The following is a 23698-nucleotide window of genomic DNA, read 5'->3' as shown; positions in this document are numbered from 1 at the left end:
GCAAGTACAGTATATTCCCTACTGAATGAGTTAAGTTCCAAGAGAGTGCATTTGTAAATCCAATTTATTCATAAGTCCAACAAAGTTAGCCTAGGTACCCAACTTTATATGTAATGCCAGAGACTTGAATTAACTTGCATGATTGGACATGTGAATGCACTTTCGCATCTTCAAAAGCTCACAACTCGAAGGTTCGTATGTAGGGGACCTACTATAAAAGAAACTACTCTGGGGGACTTCCCTGGTGGTCCAGTGGTTAAGAATTCACCTTCCAGTGCAGGGGAGGCAGGTTCAATTCCTGAACAGAGAAGTAAGATCCCACATACCTTGGGCAACTAAGTCCTTAGGCTTCAACTAGAGAAGCCAGTGGGAGAAGGCAGTGGCACCCCACTCCAGTACTCTTGCCTGGAAAATCTCATGGATGGAGGAGCCTGGTAGGCTGCAGTCCATGGGGTCGCTAAGAGTCAGACATGACTGAGCAACTTCACTTTCACACACTGGAGAAGGAAATGGCAACCCACTCCAGTGTTCTTGCCTGGAGAATCCCAGGAACAACAGAGCCTGGTGGGCTGCTGTCTGTGGGGTCGCACAGAGGCGGACACGACTGACGCGACTTAGCAGCAACAGCAGAGAAGCCAGGGCACTGCAACTGCTGAGCCTGCTCGCTCTAGAGCCTGAGCTCCATGACAAGAGAAGCCCACAGGCTGAAACTTAGAAGCTCCCATGCTGCAATGAAGATCCAGTGCAGCCAAAAAAATAAAAACTACTGTGGGAAGAGAGAGTAATCCAGACTGGGATAACAAGGGGGCCCTTGTCTGGTTCTTATAGGATGGCAGACATGATGACACATGAAGATAGGGGGGTGGGGGAAGATTAGCCTGGGTTAAGGACAGAGGAGCCTGGCTGGCCACAGTCCATAGGGTTACCAAGAGTCAGACAGGACTGAAGTGGGATGAGTGGAATTCGGTGGGGATTGTGTAGAATGTGTCTGAGCGCTGGTTGGGAGGTGTGCTCAGATGTGTGTGTACAGGGAGGAAGCAGCAAGGAAGATGAAAACAAGGTGTCTACTCTGGGGTCTTCAGGAGATCTGAAGACACAGATTTCTATTATAGTGTTTTATTAGGATGGGCAGTAGGGTAGCTGGACTGTGAAGTGAAGAGAGGCTCACCAGGGTTACAAGGTCAGGCCAAGTTTCAGGGAGAGTAACCCTTGCTCAGTTCCATGGGGGAGCTGTGAAGACAAGACAGATCACACCTTGGAGTGCTCCTGATCAAAGCAAAGATGCTAAGATGCAAAGCAAAGATGCTGTTATACTCCTTCACCCATCAGTTATTGACCAAGGGTCTGCCCTCAACTCCCACAAGACTGAAATACCCAGACTATTCTGGCTTTTGACATCCACATTCCAAGCCCACTCCAGCAGCCCGAGGATGCCTATCCTACGAAGATTGGCAGGTACTGGCTGGCAGGAGGGACAGCTGAGGGGAGCCATGTTTGAATGAAAATGAGGATACAGGTAAAGCACTGACATACTCCTCTGCTCCAGAAAACTGGGCCATACCAAGTGAGTGCTGAGTGCCAGGGTGAGGGTTAGGATTTACTCAAACAATATCCAGAGTCAACAGGGAAACAGTGAGGGAATCTGACTCAGCAGGGGTGGGGAATAATCTGATAATGCCCATTATCTTTTGCTTTTTGAAGAGACAGGGATCCACTGCCAATCAGAGTAGGAAGCAGAGTTCCCAGCACATTTACAGGGCTAAGGTGGGTTCATCTACTATGGACACAAGTCTGTCCAAATACCACATAAAGAGAGCCCTTTAGCTAGGCAATGACTCTACAGGATCTCCTGTACATTGACTCTGCCTGAAGGTGGGACAGAGAAGGCTTCCTTGGAAAATCACTTAAGCTTGCTGTTGACATTCAAAGGTCCTTTTTATAATAGCACCTTCTGGGAATACATGAAAGGCAATTTACACTGACAAGCTCGTCTTGTCTTTCAGTAAGATAATGAATTACAGCTAATAAACAATCCCACATCACGCTATAAAATGGGAGTTATACCATGAAACTACTTTACAGTAAGTATATCTGGCATCTTGAGTTCTTTCTTCTTTGTCTGCACCAGCCTCCTGATGGGAAGACATAGCAAAATCAAAGGTAGGTGTCCAGGGACTTTTCACCAACAGATAGTCGATAAGCAATAAGGCACTCTGTCTTTCCAGTCTTCCCACTGCCAAAGGATGTCTGCCTTTCTGAATGTTTAAGGAATATTATTTCTGATCCTCTGTTACCAAGGAAATTGGTCCCTGTAGCTCACCCTTCAGCTCCTCAGCTGGATAATCTATGAGAAACATCAAGTGTCTGGGGCGGCTCATGCTAGAGCTATAGTTGACAAAGTGGCTACTGCATTGAAATGACTGAGGAGGGAGATGGAGAATCAAGTTTGGAAGGCATGGTACCTAAGCAAGTCTGAATAACTTGCAGCCTTTCCTCTATACATGTCAGAGAACGCTTGGGAGGAAAAGATGATGTGGATTAGACACTAATTTAGACTGTGTTCCTAGGAGATGGTAAAGAATCCACCTGACACTGCAGGAGACGTGGATTCAATCTCTGGATCAGGAAGATCCCCTGGAGAAGGGAATGGCTACCCACTCCAGTATTCTTGCCTGGAGAATCCTACAGACAGAGGAGCCCAGTGGGCTACAGTCCATGGGGTCACAAAGAGTCAGACATGACTGAGTGACTAACACCTGGCTATTCAACTTCTTGCCAGAAACCAACGCTGAGATGAGGATTCTTTTGCAAGTGACCTATTAAGGAAAGGCTCCCAGGCCAGGCCAGGGAAAGGGTTGGGGAGATAGGTTGGGGAAGAGGAGGAAGCCAGGCGAGGGCTTCTGATCCATCAGGAGAGCTCTGGAGGGTAAATAATGCCTCAGAGCTTTTCCCTCTCTCAGTAATGGAACTGAGCTTTCAGACTCCACCATCTATCAGTTACTGGTGAAGACTTGCCTTGTGGCAGGAGGGACAGAAGCTCCTAGGAATTTCTGACTCTCTGCCTATATGGGAAAAATCTACAATAGCCTGAGGACAGTCTTCTAAAAACAGAGTCAGGTAGAGGCTGCTGCTGCTGCTGCTGCTGCTGCTGCTGCTAAGTCGCTTCAGTCGTGTCCGACTCTGTGCAACACCATAGACGGCAGCCCACCAGGCTCCCCCGTCCCTGGGATTCTCCAGGCAAGAACACTGGAATGGGTTGCCATTTCCTTCTCCAGTGCATGAAAGTGAAAAGTGAAAGGGAAGTCGCTCAGTCGTGTCTGACTCTTAGCGACCCCATGGGCTGCAGCCTACCAGGCTCCTCCGTCCATGGGATTTTCCAGGCAAGAGTACTGGAGTGGGGTGCCATTGCCTTCTCCGCAGTTGGAGGCAAAATTCACAACAGACATGGTTAAAGGAATCCAAGGGGTTCTGGCAGAGGATCACAGGAGTTCCACTGACATTAAACACCATCAGAATGTTTCCACCTCAAGCAGCCTCAGAGAGATATTTCTCACTTGTAATTAAAAAAAAAAATCAAACCACTCAATGTCAACGTGAAGGTGATTACCATGGAAAGCTGCTGGCCCCTAAGCAAAATCAATGTCTAAGAGAGTGTTGATATCATCTCAGAGCAAATCCTCCAACCATTTCCAAGAAACTGACTTCCAAAACAGCTCCTCTATGCTCTTATGTTACATTTCTGATGGACAAGCTAATTTCATGGACTTAGATGCATGTTACTTGTCCTTCATCAGTGTCACACATCACATGATGTACTGGACATTTCCTATGATTCTTTGATACTCACTCATTATACACAAAAGGAAGCAAGTGCCAGAAGATTTAAATCAACTTAATTGCTATCCTTTATGGTGAGGCTTTTCATTCAAATCGCAGAACTTTAATGCTGTAGTGACCAAATATTTCTCATATTTATTAATAATGTCAGAGAAATGTTACTCTATTGTGGACTTATTTGTTGTTAACATCGTACTTCCTCTCTCTACCATATTTATGTGAGTCATGGGAGTGAGGCTGGTTTCTGTTTGAGGATCCCTATTTCATTGTCAATTTTACCCAGAGCCAAAGTAAACTTCCTAAAGGTTGTCCATGAGTTACTTACACCAAGTTTTTGAGGTCAACACTTATAAAATCCACCAGAAAGTTGTATTTAACTTCTGAGTCTCAAGTTCCTCATATAAAATGGGGATAACAATGCTTAGTGGTGGTTGTAACCATGAGATGTGAACGATGTTACTACTCATGATGAACAAACGCTATTATTGATGATCGGTGTTTGTTTTTGCTGTCTAGCACACACTCACCATTTTTGTTTTTTAGTATTACTGTACCTGGATTTCTTTGGGGGTGATACCATCTTTAGGACCAGTTTTATGTTCTGATGGTCTTAAGCCCCTCAATGTATCTCCCCTCTCTGGCTGCAATGATTAGCTAAGGATGGGCAAATATTGTAATGAGAATTAGGAACCAGGTCCAGGATGTTGGCTTAACTATTGGAGGAGGAGGAACTCTTTCCTGTCCTGGACAGTGTGAGGCAAGGATGAGAGGTTTGCAGCTGCTGTGGTGTTCAAGAGAAGCAGACCTAGGATTAGTGAGGGGAGGCCCACAATGGATGAAGTCTGCAGGTGAAGCCAATACAGAGAAGAGAGATCAAGACACTCCAGGGCCTTGCTAAGATCTGAGCATCTGGGATCAAGCCATGCTTGATCATCTCTGGTCAATAATTTCCTTTCATTTTTTGAGTAGTGTGAGCTGGGGTTTCTGTCAATTACAATATAAGGATTCCAACGTAACAAACACTGCCTAGCATTTATTGAGAAGCTTACAACGTGTCTGACACTACAAGTATCACAAGGCAGGCTTCTTCAAGCCTCACAGCATCCCTAAAACTGATGTCCAATTCTTACATCACCAATGAGAACACCAAGGCCTGGGAAGTTAAGTAACTTCCCCAAGGTTACACAGAGAGTCGTGAAGCCAGGATTGAACCCAGGAAGTCTGATCTGAGTCCACTATCTTAACCATCATGTTCTTTTTTCCCTTCTCTATATAAAGAACAATCTTTGGTTACATAAGTGGGACCTTTATCCTATCTCACTTTTGACTTCAAAAATTACTGTAGAGATACCAACTGCATAGAGTGAATCCCAGGCACTGTTGGTTTAGTTTAGAACATACTATAGTAGCATTTAATTTCTAGTATCAGCCTTGAAAAAAATTTTTTTGATCTAATAGGATCATATAATATATTCTTTTGTTTATCCACGGTGACTATTGAATACTGACTATATTTTTAGCAGGTCAAATTAATAAGAAATATCATTATGCAACATCATGGTTTGCATTTTACAGACAGTCTATCTCAAAGAAGGATTTCCAAAAGAGTGTATTTACATTCATTATATCATTCCAAAATAAGCTGCACTAATCTTTTCGGATTATCACTTGACAACTAGAGGTCTTCAGATTCTTTAGGCCTCTGACATCAGTTTTGCTCATTCCCTGTGTAAGTGTTTGACTCATCTGGAAGCATTTCCTACCTTGGGTTGAAGCACAAACCACTCATCACTTGGATTTTCAAAGTTCCATGAGTCAAAAGGAATCTCCACCTCCCCCAGGAAGCTATTCCGTCCAAATCGATCATAATGCCAGACTGAGAGCTGCAGAGTTTTCGTTTCCAGCTGGGCATGGCTGATGGTGTACTGCAAAACCAGATTTATAACATCACACTCCATATCCATTTCTAGGACAGGGTGAAATTTACTTCTACCGGCTTCCAGATCATATGCAGTAGTAATACAAACAAAACAAACCCAAGAGAAAAACACTTCATTTTTATTCATTTCTGCTACAAGTCAGGTTCTATTCCATAAACTCATTTGCATGAGACCTAGCACTGAAAGATCTATTGACAGGCTTTTCATAGGGTTTGATAAACTTCAGATATTATATAAAAAGTGTGAGGTGATGAAGCTTGTCCCCTTTTCAGCTTTACTTGCTTTTTATTTGCCTAATTATTTTGTCGACAACTACTTTGTAAGTGCAAGGTTTAATGTATCAAGTCTATAATTTCTCTGTCTTATTTATAACAATAAGACCCAAATCCAGGAAAGTTTGACAGTGAGAAACTTGCAAATGTCAAACTTCATAAAGTTCAGCCTAAGTGCAGGGGTGCAATTGATATATACATAGATCGAGCAGAAAGAAAATATTGCTGGCATGGTTTTCCCTTTTCCAGCAGAACATTATCTGGGGCCACATACCCACACCCCCTCAAAATCTCCTGATTGTCCTCCGCAAATACCACCTCAGACACACTTCAGACTGACTGATTCCTCATCTTGGATTCGCATCATCCTTGCTGATTCTGGAATGATTCACCTTGGCCCTGCTTCCCGGATCTGCCACGTCATTCTTTTTATCTGTTCTGCTTCGGCTCATCTTTGCGATCCTGTCATGGCTGCTGGATTCACCCTCTGCATATATTCATTCCTTTTCACTTTGATCCGTCTTGATACTGGCTCCTGCTTTCACATATGACCCTGCTGACGTATGCCCCCACTCGCCAACTTCCTCCTGTGCTGGACTCCATGACTCCATCATTCTGGCTTCAACATCCCCATCCCCTTGGAACTTTCTTACCAGGCCAACTGTGTCCAGGGTGAGGGAAGAGGTTACATGGAGGCCCATGGGACAAAGTAATGTCTCTAGAATTGGGGCCTGGGTTATATCTTACGTAGGCCACTGTCTCTGAGATTTTTCAAATCTAGCCCCGCATCTCCACTGTTCATTAACCACATGGATAAATTTAGCCAAATTCTGAAACCCTAACAAGAAACAGCACATTTTAATGCTGCGTTAGCAGAACAGTGAGTATGTATAGAGTGACCTGCTAAGTTGGGGCCAAAACTTTGACAAACTTCTTTTATAGGGAACTAGGGAAAAAAAATTGTTTTCCCAAGAGTGAAACATACTATTGGACAAGAGGTATTGATACCAAGTCAGATGTAATTTTCCTGGATTATCTCTACTTCCAGTGCAATCTTCGGAGCAGCAGAGAAATAAACTAAGAGTGGTTTACATTGCTTTCTTTTCCAGAAACAGAAAGCCAACTGATTCACATTCTACTTTTCTAAAATACATATAAGCCTTGACATGCAAATCCTTTACAGTTACATCTAAACCAATGAGGTAAATCGAGCCATTAAAGTTACCATGAAAGAGTATTGATTTACCTTTAGGGTTTCATTGAATTCTGGATTGGTGCCTGTTCTTATTTTGGTCTTGCGCTTGTTATTTCTGGACTTGTCAGGAAGAAGGTATGACTTGACATAACTGTATAGGATTAAAAAAAATGAAAGTAATCCTTGGGGAGCATCCACTTTGAGAGAAATGCTCAGGGACTTCAGTGAATAAAAGGAGTAAAAGAAACAGGCTAGTGAGTATAAGAGACAGAACCAAAGAGAATGTGGTTTACATACCAGGACATTTTGAAATATAACTCTGGCCCTTCAATAAGAGAGAAGTTGTTAATTCTTGCGGTAAAGAGAGTAGGTTCCAGAGTCAAGCCAGCTGGGTTTGAATTACTCGTGGTGTCAATGGTTTGGGGGAACTCAAGAGCTTACTTAATCTCTCTGTATCCCAGTTTCATCATCTGCAAACCTGGGATGATGACTTAGGGGATGATCAGGATCAAATGAGCTGACATATACAAGGAGCTAATATATTATACTATTGAATAAGTATAATCTATTATTATGATCAGTGCTCTTGATCATAGAGGTAATTTTCCTCTCCACTCAGATGTCTGGATGTCTGATGAGTGGAGTCAATGAGTGAATAAAGAAAAATGGTGAAAAAGAGGAAATTAAAATTAACAACCTGAAGTCACAATAGCAATTCTCCCCAATACCAGGCCTTGAGCAGTCCCAGGAGCAGGGCATCATGGCAGACTCAGAAATGCACAAGACGTACAAGACTGAAATGTCAAAGATGCTACCAGACTCCTGAAGTCCACCTACTGTGGCTTTAGATGATCCCTTTGAGACTGATGATACCAATCCTGAAGCTCTCTGATATTTAGCTAAGGAGGTAACCAGACCAATCTATTTGTCTACTCATTTGTCTGTTTTGGAAACAGATTTGATGAGCTATGTATTAAACGTAGGTTATCTATTATGTAGAAAAAGGGTAAACAGTGGGTCTGAGACTGCTCTCATTCGAAATATCTGTTTATAAGTTTGGCTCTTGGCTAGCATGCAGAACCTGGGTTTCAGGAGGATTTTCATCACTCCAGGAACAGAAATAAGTGGCTCACTGTGCCAAAAATCTTTGTGGAAATAGTATAGCTCCTGCTGAACACCTGCTTTCATGTAGGAGACTGGGATTTTGGTATGTGACCAGTTGAGTCTCTCAATGAGCTTCCCTGGTAGACAACACTCCCCATGTGTTTTCACCACTTGTGGCTGGAGGACTTAAGCACATCCTGTGTGACTCCACTGGGAGAGGTCCTTGGAAGCTTAAGCCTTGATTCTCTTGATCTTTGCCACATATGCCTTTTCCCTGTACTGCTTATGACTGTGTGTGGAGACCTGTGAGTCCTCAGAGTGACTCACCAAACTGGCAGTGGTCCTGGGAAGCCCTGAGTCTTACCTTCCCATGGTCTTACCTGCCCTCCCAGGCTGATTCTGGAAATCCCAAGAGCCTCATAATTGCCCTTTCAGGTTGTTCAATTGGGCAAACAGCTTGGTAATTTTTTCTGGAGAGTTTCCCAGAGCAAAAATTAACAGGATACTCTCATACAGCCTGGGGTATGCCAACGTGTCAGCCTTGTATAAGAAAGAGCTGCCTCTGTGTGGACTACAAATCTGTGAGTCCTGAATCATGCTGAGTCATAGCTTCTTTAAAATCTTAGCGTTCCCTGGTAGTCTAGTGGTGAGGATTTGCTGCTTTCAATGCCATGGCCTGGGTTCAATCCCTGGCCAGGGAAATGAGATCCTACAAGCCATAATGTGCAGCCAAAAAAAAAATTTTTTTTTTTAATAAACTAAGACTCAGGTAACTACAAATGTGACCATTATACATGCATGTCAGAGAATATTTAGAGGTGGCAGAGGAAGAAAGTGATGATCAACCTTCTGATTCTAGATGAATGCTAAAAGGCTTCTGAAAAAAGAAACACACAGGCTGACAAATACATGTAATTCACATGGGCAGTGACTGAAACAGTCTGAGGAACATGCTATGTGCTTACGCATCTGTCCTCTGTTTCTTTTCATCTCCTATGGCCAGATTTCTGCAGTTCTTGACAAAAATGTAGAGCCCGCCAGTTTCATAGCTGTAGCTGATGTGCAAAAGGATTTCCCCGCTGACCTTCACGTTGCCATAGTCTCCTGTCTCACTGTAAACACTCATCATGCTGTTCAGGCTGGTCTGGAATCAACAAGATGAAAAGAGGCATCCCAGGTTATGCTAGTGATCTCTCCATAGAAGCTACCTCCCACCATTTAATTACAATTCCCACTGTTCATATGAGCAGGGAAGCTTACTGTGAAGGAAGAAAGCAAAAGATGGCTTGTTTTTCTGGTGTCACATAAAATCCAAGCCTGAGAAAGGACAAAGTCTAGGACCATTAGTAAGGAAGGAAGGACACTCGCTGATAGGGGATGCATTGCCTTTTTGGGTTAGTGAATAGCCTTTGTTTATTCACTTCTTCTAATGAATAGGGGGACACAGGCATTTCCCATTCCATCTCCTCTCCCCATCCCTGTAGCTTTCTCCTCTTTCACTGGGAGACTCAAGGTCAGTCTACTTCAAGGTCTAGAATGCATTGATCAGGACAAAGAAACAAATACCCATATTTCTGTGCAAGGATAAGCTACAAGCTTCTCTCTCTGATACCTACATAGAATATTCCATCCCATAAGTCTCTGAGAAGCCATACTATAACCCAGCAGGACCCTATGGGGCCTTCCCAATGTAGCCCCTCACCTTTATTCTCTACTTTATTGCCTCTGAAGTACCTTCAGTTCAGTTCAGTCACTCAGTCATGTCCGACTCTTTGCAACCCCATGAACTGCAGCACACCAGGCCTCCCTGTCCATCACCATCTCCCAGAGTTCACTCAAACTCATGTCCATCGAGTCGGTGATGCCACCCAGCCATCGCATCCTCTGTCGTCCCCTTCTCCTCCTGCCCCCAATCCCTCCCAGCATCAGGGTCTTTTCCAATGAGTCAACTCTTCGCATGAGGTGGCCAAAGTATTTAAGTTTCAGCTTCAGCATCAGTCCTTGCAGTGAACACCCAGGACTGATCTCCTTTAGAATGGACTGGTTGGATCTCCTTGCAGTCCAAGGGACTCTCAAGAGTCTTCTCCAACACCACAGTTCAAAAGCATCAATTCTTCGGTGCTCAGCTTTCTTTCTAGTCCAACTCTCACATCCATACATGACCACAGGAAAAACTATAGCCTTGACTAGATGGACCTTGAAGTACATAGATAATATTAATAGAATCTGATGCACATTTCCTGAGTTGTTTTACAGATGCCAAAACCCTCATCAAATGGAAGATATTAATGATTTGATGACCATGAGCACATAGCCCTCAGACCTTCTGTAGCCTAAGGACTGATCATCATCAACAAATCAAAGAACTGTGCACAAGCTGATCACATGCTCTGAGACCTGCGACCCTCACCTGGCCTTTAGAAATGCTTTGCTCAAACCCTGCAGGACGTTTGAGGGGTTTCAAGCACCAGTCATCCATCCTCGACATTTACACAATAAACACTGCACTTTCCTTCACCACAACCTGGTGTCAGTAGATTGCCTTTACTGTACCCAGACAACCAGACCCAAGATTGGTTCTGTAACATAACTGCATCTTCCAAAAGGGCACACCACGAGCACATCACTGCCCACAGCTGTCAGGACTCCCCTAACCAGCTGTGAGGCCACAGGGTTAGTAACTAATATGACCATGGCTTTCTACACATCTATAAAATAGCAACTCACAAACAGAACACTAAACAAGAAAATAATACACCAACCAATAAATAAAATTAAAATGCAAAAAGAAACCCTGTCCAAATGTGCCAGAATGAATGAAAGTTCTGATGGGACACTGATAACAAGAGATGCATTTTAAATTAAATGTAACAAAATTATCCTGTAGTGCCAGTAACACGAACTCTGTCTTAGCAACATGACTGTCACAAAAAACCACCTGGAAGGCATTCAGGAGTGATCTAGGCATTTCAAAAGCCCTGTCTATGAACGACTGGGAAGTAAAGACTATGGTGAGTGCAAAGAGAGGTTAGACCTCATACCTTGTATATATTTTTTTGTTTATATATAAAACAAAAGCCATTACCTTCCTCCAATTGCCCAAAGTAGAGACTGATATAAAAACAGTGAGTGATATGGCCAGTCTCTTTTTCAAGCTTAAATCAAGGGCAAGAGCAAACCAAGGATTCCATAACAATTTGGAAATTAAAACTTAAAGAGCCAGTGAGTGACCTAAGTCGTCTATTCTGTTCCTGAAACCAAACATCAGAATTTTCATGATAGCAGGTGTCTTTGCAAACTTTAATTGCCTACTGGTCACTTGGGGGTCTCATTAAAATGAAGGTTCTGATCCACACAGTCCCAGGTAGAGTCTGAGATTCTGTCTTCTTCCTTTTTTTTTTTTTTCTTTTTTGAAAGATTTGTTTATTTATTTTTTGGCTGTGGCGGGTCTTTGTTGCTGCCCTCAGGGTTTCTCTATTTGCAACCAGCAGAGGCTGCTCTCTAGTTGCGTTGTGCAGGGCTTCTCATCGCGGTAGCTTCACTTGTTGCAGAGCTCAGGCTCTAGGGCACTCGGGCTTCAGAAGTTGTGGCTCCTGGTCTCCAGAGTGCAGGCTCCATAGTAGTGGTGCAAGGGCTTAGTCGCTCTGCAGCATGTGGAATCTTCCCGGACCAGGGATTGAACCAGTGTCCCTTGCATTGCAAGGTTGATTGTTAACCACTGGACCACCAGGGAAGCCTTGCAATTCTGCTTTTCTAACAAACTCCTAGGTCCACAGTTCCCAAACTGTGTGTTAAGGCATCCCAGAGCACCAGCCCCAACTCACAAGGGGCACCGCAGGATATTTTAAAATTCCCAGGGAAACAACAGTGACAACTATTAGACACCATGCAAACTACTAACAGTAGTTCACAGTGTTAATGTTCAATCCTACTTTCTTCTTTTTAATAAAGTCCTATCCATGTGAACCTGAGTTTTAGGCAGTAACTATGACAAAAAACATGTACTGCACAAAAATCCATGAGGAAAAGGAAATGAAAATGCTGCTGCCAACTCATGTAGTCCCCATTAGGCCCACACATCACCTCAGGGGCTATTTAAGAATGGAAAGAGTCGGACACGATGGAGGGAGACTGAAGAATGGAATAAAAATATAATTTTTTCAAATGGTCACTGTGCATTATATTTTCAAATGGCTACTAAGTTGTTAAGATACCAGCGCTTATTTTTTTTCCCAAGCTAACTATTTAACTGGGCTAGGTGGCTCAGATGGTAAAGCGTCTGCCTGCAATGTGGGAGGCCCAGGTTCGATCCCTGGGTTGGGAAGATCTCCTGGAGAAGGAAGTGGCAACCCACCCCAATACTCTTGCCTGGAAAATTCCATGGACTGAGGAGCCTGGTAGGCTACAATCCATGGGGTCGCAAAGAGTCGGATATGACTGAGCGACTTCACTTTCACCTGGCCTAGCAGTGCTATGAGATTACCACTGAGACACTAGGGGTTCTGTAAACTGACACCTTTTATAGTCTCTGACCCAGGTCACTCAATATTTCTGGTCAACAGACCATGCTTTGAGTTTCAGGGGCTTTAAGAATAAGCCCCAAACCCCTAATGTCAAGTCTGGCTCACAGAAATTATTGGCAGTGCCAAAACATTGTGAAATAAAGTTTATATTTTATGGCAAAGCTTGAAAAATTTAAACATTCTTTTTTGTTTTCACTGAACCACATGGCTTGCATGATCTTAATTCCCTGACCAACTTGGGCCCTCAGCAGTGAAAGCGCAGAGTCCTAACCCCTGGACTACTAGAGAATTCCCCAAGAAAAATTTGAACATGAAAAAGTTCATCTGCCCTTTGGCCTTCTTGCTTGACTTCTATGGGCAGAACAGTTCTCGGAGCTTTCTGAGATGCTGTTCCCAGGTTATAATCTTCAATACAGCGCCAATAGAATTTCCCATTTCTTTCTTATATCGGCTGATTATTTTTTTGTTGTTGACAACAAAGCAAAAGATTTCCAGATTTTTAGTCTGAGGACCTCCGCACCATACCTCACTGACCCCTTGGGTCACTGACTTATATCTATACCACATCCTTCTGTAGCCACTCCTTCAAAGAGGGTCCTGTTAAAGGATGAGATCGGTACATAGAAAATTCAGTTTAAGAACCCACTATTGCAGAAGCTTGGAAGAGACTGAAGAAGTTACAAGAATTTTACTACTAACCAAACTCTATGCTTTTAACCAAGCCAATGCTGTGATTTAAACAGAGATGTTGATGTATGGCAAAACAAATACAATATTGTAAAGTAATTAACCTCCAATTAAAATAAATAAATTTATATTAAAAAATAAATAAACAGAGATGTTTATTCTAAGGGGCTTCCCTGGTGGCTCAGATGGTAAAGAATCTACCTGCAACGCAGATTGGATCCCTGGGTTGGGAAGATACCCTGGAGAAGGGAATGGCTACCCACTCCGGTATTCTTGCCTGGAGAATCCCATGAAAAGGTGCCTTGTTCATGGTAAACCATTCTGGACCATGTATCTTTCCTCTAGTCCACAGATTCTAATGTTTAAAAAAATGTGTTTTCTTTGGAATACCTGGATTCTGATTATATTATTTACCTTTTAAAAGAGGATTGCTGGTTAATGATACATGAGTCAGAAAGACTGGGAGAATTGCCTAGCTAATGACATTTCCTGTACCATGAAATCCATGAAGTACAATTGAAAAAAAGAAAAAGGAAAGGTTGAACACTCACAGTGTCTGAGTCAGCATCAGGCACACTTAGGTAGGTCCATTTCCTGTCAGAGCCTGCTTGAGAATTCTTTAAGGAAGTCACCCAAAGGTCAAAAGAGAAAAGCACATTAGTGCAACAGATGGAAATAAAAGACACCAAAAGACTTGGAGGCATACAGATAGATAAAAAGACACAGGGACACCTAAAGCCTTCTCAAAGAAGGGTTCAAACACCAAAGTAAGATGGGATGTTATTCTGTAGGAGTGGGAAATTATGGACTTGATGTACGAATAGGAAAGAAAGTTGCTTGGCTATGTGTTTAAGGAAAGTGAGGAAAGTGACTGGTGGTAGCAAGGAGGACATCTGAGGAACTGAGAGAATGGCAGCAGGGAAATTTACCAGCTGAGAACTGAGATAATTCAGAGGGTTCAGCTGATGAGAGCCTGAACTAGGGAGTGATGAGGTTTTAAAACATGGTAGGGAGAGGTTTTTTTAAAGTAGGAATCAGGAGCCTTAGGAAAAGCCCCCACAAAATTTGAATGAAAGGTACTCTTTGGACAAAAGGCAAGCAGGAGATTATAATAACTTTTAATTCATGATCCTGTGTCTTCCAAGAACTTGATTCTCTTCTTTGGAAATGCAAAGAAAACCAACAAGAGAAAGAATATCCCAGTGCATGCTCAAGAATTGCTTACTGTTGACAGGCCACTCGCTAGACTGTGGGTATTTGAAGAAAACCGGGAGGACACTAAGTCATCAATGCCATCTTCCATCTCTTCTAAGGAATCCTAAGGAAGGACGGGGGAAAATAAAATCAGTGGCTTGGTGTTTTTCCTAGAAAGTCTTTTCACTTACAAAAAACACTTTAAAAAATATTATAATTGACTTATGATTGCTTTATGACATTGGTTTTATTTCTGTCATACACCAAAATGAATTAACCACAGGTATACATATGTCCCCTCCCTTTTGAATCTCCCTCCCACCTCCTGCCCATTCCCACTCCTCTAGGTTATTACAGAGCCCTACTTTGAGTTCCCTGAGTTATACAGCAAATTCCCATTGGCTATCTATTTTACCTATATGTATATGTATCTATATGTATCTATGCTACTGTCTCCATTCATCTCACCCTCTCCTCTTCTCCCTGTCCATAAGCCTATTATCTATGTCTGTGTCTTCACTGTGGCTCTGCGAACGGATTCGTCAGTACCATCCTTCTAGATTTTAAATATATGCGTTAATATATGATATTTGAAAACATTTTTCTTAAATACTTGAAATATCAGATAGAAATATCTAGGAAAAACTCCATTCCTAGGTTTTGCTCTTTTGTTCTCCATTCAACCTGAATTACAACCATCTGAAGATTGGGGTCCCCTTCCTAGCAATGCTTGCTTTATGGAAAGAACATGAAATGTGGAATCACACAGACCTGGGCGTTCAATTCCTCCTTCCCTGCTCACTAAAGTGATTTACTTTGAGCAAAGTACTTATTTTTTAATTTAAAAAGTTGAGGTGCATTTGTGTGTGTATGTGTGTGTGTATGCACATTAACGCACGCCTGTGTATATCTATACTGTTAAGACACGGAAATGTATCTTGAAAATCTCGCCGATAGAATAAACTATTTTACATATTGGTTTCTTATCCAAAATTCCAGATTCTACTTTTCTTTCCCCACTTTTCATCTCCTGGTTATTTAAATAATATATTTTTATAGTAAAAATATCAAGTAATATAGATTAAAAAAACTTGTATCTCCACTCACATATTAATAATTAAATTTCAATAATCTTTGATGGATGAACAGGGTACACATATACACAGATAAATGGATTATATCATGCATGCTATTTTCTTTCTTTCTTTTTTTTTTTTTATTAAGGACACCTTTCTTTTTGGTTTCTCCTCTCTTCCCTGGTCCTCCTTCTTACCCTCGGTGAAGCTAGTATTATGCATCCTATTCGAATTACATTCTCTTTTTAAAAAGTTTTCCGCATCTATTGATGTAGTTTTTATTTTCTCCTTTAATATAGTGAAGGGGCTTCCCTGGTGGCTCAGACGGTAAAGTGTCTGCCTGCAATATGGGAGACCCTGGTTCGATCCCTGGGTTGGAAAGATCCCCTGGAGAAGGAAATGGCAATCCACTCTAGCACTCTTGCCTGGAAAATCCCATGGATGGAGGAGCCTGATAGGCTACAGTCCATGGGGTCACAAAGAGTCGGACTCGACTGAGTGACTTCACTTTCACTTTAATATAGTGAAATATTAATTATGTAAAAGATATTCTTATAGAGATGAATTCTTCTATTCAAACCTAGAATAAAACTTGCTTATTGCAATATTTTTGATTCATTGCTAGGTTTGTGTATATATTCAAGTTTTCTGTATATATTTATAAATTAATTTACCTTGTAGTTTTCTTTTTTCAAACTATTTTAAAAATCAAGTTTGAATATTCAGGTTATATAAAATGGCTTCATATCATCAATTTGAAGATTTTCAGAAGATTTTCTATGATCAGTAATAGTTTAATAACATTGGAATTATCTGTTCTTTAAAGGCTGAATACCAAGTAATCTTTGAAACCATTTGCTCTCATTGCCCACCACTACCACTGCCCTTTTGTGGTGGATTTAAAAATACTTTGTAGTTTTTTATTACTATAGTAAATAACATTGAGTGTTAGAACTAAGTTTCCTGGTTTGTGTCAGAAAAATTGTAATAATGTCATTTAACATTTGTCTTATCTTTCATCCAAGGAGTTCAAATTGGATTATAGCTATTGTAGAAAGAGGAATTCCAGAATATTAGAACCTTCACAGTAATTTAATTCAACGTTCTCATTTCATGAATGACTTTACCTTAAACATTAAATTTCACATAAGTTAGTCTCAATTGAGAAGATAGTTTAGGGGGATAACGTGAGATGTAGAAATGTTCATATAAAACATATAGTCAGATAAGTCTAGTAATGTTGGATTTAGCAAATGTTAGGATTCCTTACATTTTCTGGGTTTAGATTAAGTGACATGCTTTTAACAAGGAACTGAAATCCCCAACAGTTGTTTTCTTAGCGATACTCGTCACTCATCAACCTGATCACCTGTTACCTTTTCTAACTCATATTTGTTTTTATATGTTAGTTGTGAAGACTAATAGGAAGAAATGATTGTATATCCTCACTTCACTTTCAAATCATCCTCCCCAAAAGTGGACAGGTTTGGAATAAGCCTGTGCCCTTTCTTCATGACCATTAGATACTCTTCCATATCCAACTTACCAAGTCTTTGTCCAAAGCCCCAGGGACAGATTTGCTCCTTATGCTTATAGTATCCTCTAAGTCTTCTGTAAATGACCCACTCAAATCTAACTCAGATCGACTCCGGTCTGCAGGAAGGAAAGGGGAAGAAGGGAATCATCTTGTTTTGTTAGAAGGGTTCACTTCTCATTGCAAATGTTTAATTGTTATTTCAATTCTTTCTAGGGATAAGGCATAGATAGTGTCATGAAAACAATAGTCAGAAACTTCATACTGTTTATGCTATGCTACCATTTATTAACAGTATTTTGAAATTTTCTTGGACTGACTTACCAACACTGATCTGTACATTTCTCCTTTGAGCATAGGAAGGCAAATGTTCTACTACTATAACATGATCAATTTGTAAGCTATTTAAGAATTTTGTTGTGCTCAAAAACCTTGGCAAACTCTCAAAGAATGGGCCATTAAGCTTAGAAAAAAATATAACATTAAGTATTCCTTATTTATTAGAGAATCTATTGTCTATTCCATGGAGAGGAGCCTGGTGGGCTACAGCCCATGGGATCACAGAGAGTCAGACATGACTGGGCATGCACACATACATTGTGCTTTTATATTTGACATAAAATGCAATGAAATGATACAAGTTCTTTTCACACAAAAATGGAGTAGCTATAGGGAAATTGAAAGGAACTTCTATTTCTTTGCACACCAGAACATTCTTTCATCAGCAGAATTTCTTGCTTTTAAACATATAAAGAAAAATGCAAAACTCAGTAATGCTGTGGATAGCTTATTAACAGTTTATTTCCATAAAAGATTTCTATGTCAAAACCCTGCTGAGAGAGAATACTTGCTTATAAATGAGAAAGACTGAAGAGAGCAACTGATTAAGACTGAAATGATAAATGAAATAGCACAGAACTGCTTAGCATAGCACCAGACACAGAGTATGTACTCAATCCACAGGAGCTACTGAGTACTATTAAGAGGAGAAATGAAGGGGCTTCTCAAATGGCTCAGCAGTAAAGAAGCCGCCTGCCAATGCAGGAGACACAGGAGACATGGGTTCAGTCCCTGGGTCGAGAAGATCCTCTGGAGGAGGAAATAGCAACTCACTCCAATATTCTTGCCTGGGAAATCCCATGGACAGATGAGCCTGGCCAGCTAGAGCCCATGAGGTTGCCAAGAGTCGGACACAACTGAACAACTAAGTATGAGCACGAGTAGTAGAAATACGCTCCATGAAGTTGGCTTCTAGGCTAGTTTAAAATTATTCATTGAACTAGAGAACCAATTTTCTAGTCCTAAACAAAATGCAGTAATAGCCATGCACATTTAGCCAACTCTTTGGGAGCAACTTGTCTTGGAGAGACACCTCCAATTCAGCACAGAGAATCCAGCCTTAGGCTTTATGTTAGGATTAGCATTAGATAACTGATTTCTTCCTTCTGGGGGTCTTGTCATGATTTCAAATCTACACAGGGGACATAAAGTTCCTAATTATAACATATGTCTCTGAAGAGTTTCCTTATTCAAAGGTAATAAAATTATACCATAAAATAATATTTGTTTCACAGGGGTTGTGATGCTAAAGTGAAACAATATTTTTGAAGGGATCATACAAATGAAAGGGGTTATTAATAATCCTTTAATGCTGCTTGCAAAGAAGGCCTTATTTAAACCATGGAATAATGATTCATCTGTCTAGATACAGGGCACTTCTGACCAATGTGTCAATGGAACTACCATTTCCTTGAATTCTGGGCAAGTGTCTTTATCTTTTGTATTAAATGAAACAATCATATTTCCTGAACTCCTCTACTGACTTCTCAGCTCTGTCACTCAGTCATGTCTGGCTCTTTAAGACCCCATGGACTGTAGCCCACCAGGTTCCTGTGTCCAGGGGATTTCCCAGGCAAGATTACTGGAGTGGATTGCCATTTCCTCCTCTAGGGATCGAACCCGTGTCTCCTGCCTTGGCAAGTAGATTCTTCACCATTGCACTATCTGGGAAGCCCCATGACTGCATACTCTTATCAAATTCAAAATTCACAGATTTTGCAAGGGGCTCAAGTTATCACATGGGTCCATGTTTCAACAGTTCTTACAGAGTGGGCAGAATACCATGGGTCAAAGAGTGGATGATTATTTTCAAAGGCATGAAACATACATTTAAGGCCCCACAAGGCAGTCACTTTCACCTGATTTAGTCATTTTCACAACAGAGCAGTCAGGTTGGAAATACCTGAGGAGAGGGAGGCCCGGGACACTGCTATGGATGGTGTGCTGGAAGGTTTTCGGCGATGAGTCTTTGTGAGGTCCTCAGAGGTGCTTTCAATGGCAGTCAAATCGGTGAAATTTTCAAAACCACGTTCCTTCTCACAAAGTAGAAATGGAAATATACATATAATATTGACTGTAATTGACTTCCAAATACTTCCATCTACCAGTATAACCATATCTATCTTACTCTTCAAGAGGAGCCAGTTGACACCTACAGAGCCCTCAACAGAAGTCCATAAGTCTAAAACTTACTATCAATACTCTCAAAAATACCTACCAAGAGTTTTGTTAACTAGCACAAAAGGTGTCTTAAATAATTATTTGTTCACAAAATTAGTGAATATTATAAGGTTATCAGTAAAGATGGTGTAAGAACCTCCACACTTACGTGAACTATGTATAAGAATACAGCAAGATTTACACCCGCAGCGTAGTACTCAGGGTTAGAACTCTTGCTTCCACGTTTGTCCTCATTCTCCACACCCTCTCTCCTCAACCATGCCTTACTTTCACCACGTCTCACTTAACATAAAAGCATGCCACCTTCCCCATCTCATAGGCTGGATGATCAGAATATGGTTGCTTACATCGTTATTTAAGGTTTTCATTATTTTATTAAATCTATTTATCTGGCTGTGTTGGGTCTTAATGGTGGCAACACAGGATCTTCAATATGGCACTCGGGCTCTCTAGTTGCGGTGTGTGGGCTTAGTTGCCACACTGCATGCAGAATGTTACTTCCCAGACCAGGGAGCAAACCCTCATTACCTGCAATGGAAGGTGTATTCGTAACCACTGGACCACCCAGGAAGCCCTCCTACATCATTATTGCAATAAAATTTCATGTAAGGCACTTATTAATGTTCATACAAGGATAAAGAATGGAGACTTCCCTGCTTATAGAAATAGGTTTGTTTTTTTTTTAAATTGGGTATTTACTTGCTTATAGATGCTTGTTCATGTAATGGTATTCAGTCTAACATTTTATGTTTTCTCTTTTTTAAATTCTTTTATTGAAGTATAGTTGGCTTACAATGTTGTGAAAATCTCTGCTATACAGCAAAGTGACTCAGTTACACAATATATACATTCTTATTTACATTCTTTTCTATTATGGTTTATCACAGGATAGTGAACATAGTTACCTATGCTATATAGTAGGATCTTCTTGTTTATCCATTCTCACTGTAATAGCTTGCATCAACCAACCCCAAATTTCTAGTCCATTCCTTTCCCTCCCCCGTGACAATCACAGGTCTGTTCTCTGCAAGTCTGTTTCTGTTTCGCAAATAAGTTCATTTGTGCCATGTTTTAGATTCCACAGATAACTGATTCCACATGGTATTAATTTAACATCACATAGTATGATGAATGGCATTATTTTGTTCTTTTTATGGCTGAGTAATATTCCACTGTATATACATATCACATCTTCTTTATTCATTCATCTGTTCATGGACATATGGGTCGTTTTCAGGTTTTGCCTATTGTGAACGGTGCTGCTATGAACATAGGGTGCATATATCTTTTTCAATTATAGTTTTATCTGGGTATATTCCCAGGAGTGGGATTGCTGGATCATATAGTAATTCTATTTTCAGTTTTCTGAGGAACCTCTATTTTCCAGTGACTGCACCAACTTACATTCCCACCAACAGTGACACTTAATTTCATTATAAAGGAAAATTCTGTCCCAACTTTGCCTGTGCCCACAGGGGCTTGACAATTGCATTGTTCCAAGTTCGCTTAAGTATTAAACTAATTTTGCACTTCTGAGAACTGGACTAAGGTTAAGTGGCCATGCAAATGACACCATGATGTGATATGATTGAACCTAAAAGAGACTCTTCAGTTGCCCCTTCCAAAAACAATCAAAAGCTGTCTTTAAATGTCCTAGAGAAAGGAATCCCCTTCTTGGTGCCCTACATTTACCCCATAACTTAGACATTGAGGCAATGTTAATGGACTCACTCCAGAAAGATAGAAATGCGAATCAACGCAACTCCAATATAGACTGGATTTGGTCTGAGTATTTGCCAACACATACTACCTGTAACAGGAGGAATATAAGTCCTAACTTTTCTAATTGCCACCCATTCAGAAAGGTGGTCACACATGGATTCCTCCAATGAAGCAAGACCAACTTCCTTAGCAGCAATTAACAGTGACAGTAAATTTTCCAACTGGCACCCTGGGAATAACATTAATATTGAGCACTAATAGGCCAATTAATATTGCACAGTATGTAACACATACCCTGGAGATTCACGATGTGAGGCCCCAAATTAGTAAGTTATATCATAGCAGAGCACAGGTTAGAGACTTTCATATTCTAAGAATTTTCCATTTTAAAAAGGTACTTCTCACATGCTAAAGCAGACAAGAACACTGAAGCAAAGAGATGCTGAGAAGTGGGAGAAATTGTTAATTTGATCATCATGTAACTCTATATGGGTCTTCTATTCATCATGAAAGAGCAAATATGCTTCATAAAGTACTGTGCTGCACTAAGTTTATCTGACAGAACGTATTTCTCTTTGTGCCTCTTTTTCTTTTAGAAAAGACTAGCTACATCAGTTAGAATGCAAGCATGAGATTAGCACAAGCACCATGTGTGTGTTGGTCGCTCAGTCGTGTCCAACTATGTGATCCCATGGACTGTAGCCCGCCAGGCTCCTCTGTTGATGGGATTTCCCAAGAAAGAATACTGGAGTGGGTTGCCATGCCCTTCTCCAGGGGATCTTTCCAAATCAGGAAACATGGAACCTGGGTCTCCTGCATTGCAGGCGGATTCATTACCATCTGAGCCTATATATATCAATACATATGTCTACTCATTCAATCATAGGAAATTTTTGTTGGGGAATATCTAGGGCTTCCCTCGTGGCTCAGACAGTAAAGAATCTACCTGCAATGTAGGAGACCTGGGTTCGATCCCTGGGTTGGAAAGATCCCATGGAGAAGGGCGTGGCAACCCTCCTCAGTATTCTTGTCTGGAGAATCCCCATGGACAGAGGAGCCTGGCGGGCTTCAGTCCATGGGGTCGCAAACAGTCGGACGTGACTGAGCCACTAAGCACAGAGCAGGTATGGTTTAATAAAGAAGTATTCGTATATTTGTAGCAACTTGGATGCACTGAGAGATTATCACAGTAAGTCAGAGCGACAAATCTAAAATACGACAAACGAACTTGTCTACAAAACAGAAAACAGAATGGTACACACAGAGAACATACTTGTGGTTGCCAAGAGAGAGGGTTTGGGGGGAGGGATGGAGTTGGAGACTGGGGTTAGCAGATGTAAGCCATTATATGTGGAATGGATAAACAAGAAGTCAGTCTCTTATGATAAAGCACAATGGAAAAGAATGTAAAAAAAGAATGCATATAGGTGTATAATTGAATCACTGCTGTACAGCAGAAAGCAACAACATTGTAAACCAATTGCAATTTAATGGTTTAAAGTTCTTAAAATTAAAAAAAAATGTTCATCTAAAGGCTGTAGATATGAGGGGATTGGCACATGAGAAGGAAGCTCCCTCCTTACCCCTTACCTCCAGTGATGGTACTTAGGGAGATAAGCCTTGTTTTGAGAACAAACTTGACTAACTTATTAATTATTGGACTGACAGTCTGCTGATTCCCACTAGCAGAGCTGTACCAGCTGTTAACATTTTTTTAATACTTCTGGATCAGTTGGTGAGCAGGGCAACTCCCAGTCCACCCCTTCTTCCTGTGCTCCTGTCCTCCACAACCCTAGTTCTCCTCACAATCCAGGTCACTGCATGGCCTGGGAGGGCCCTCAGGATGCTGCCCAATCTTGCACCAGGGTCTGTTCTGATGGCTCAGTGCCCCTGACATACCAGTTTCTAAATATTTTGAATGCCATCCCTTTTCAGGCTGCCAGAGAAGTGAGTACAGTCACCAACTGGGCATGCACTTTTCTGGCTACTGAACAACATTGTTTGTGGAGCTAAGTATAAACACTGATGAAATTTTAAATAGGCCTTTTATCTTATCAACCAGTTTAATTTAGACTAAAACTGTTTAAATACACT

At 41.2% G+C, this 23698-nt stretch overlaps 1 protein-coding gene across 2 annotated transcripts in view; it reads right to left on the bottom strand.

The window, feature by feature from the left end:
- The window catches only part of SYTL5 (synaptotagmin like 5), a 114425-nt gene that overhangs the window by 12418 nt on the left and 78309 nt on the right, over positions 1-23698 (bottom strand). Inside the window, exons 7-13 of one of the 2 annotated variants that reach the window (XM_070289901.1) lie at positions 19605-19734; positions 17375-17481; positions 14784-14876; positions 14110-14175; positions 9314-9492; positions 7296-7395; positions 5601-5762 (exon numbers count right to left, since the gene is read on the bottom strand). In XM_070289901.1, the coding sequence (XP_070146002.1) occupies positions 5601-5762; positions 7296-7395; positions 9314-9492; positions 14110-14175; positions 14784-14876; positions 17375-17481; positions 19605-19734 (837 nt within the window). The remainder of the gene's footprint in view (positions 1-5600; positions 5763-7295; positions 7396-9313; positions 9493-14109; positions 14176-14783; positions 14877-17374; positions 17482-19604; positions 19735-23698) is intronic. The other variant, XM_070289902.1, reaches the window with a different exon arrangement.

This window comes from Ovis canadensis, chromosome X, assembly GCF_042477335.2.
Source record: "Ovis canadensis isolate MfBH-ARS-UI-01 breed Bighorn chromosome X, ARS-UI_OviCan_v2, whole genome shotgun sequence".
In the NCBI taxonomy this organism is placed as follows: domain Eukaryota; kingdom Metazoa; phylum Chordata; class Mammalia; order Artiodactyla; family Bovidae; genus Ovis; species Ovis canadensis.
Note: the sequence above shows the minus strand (reverse complement) of the source record. Positions and strands in the feature narration are given on the sequence as shown.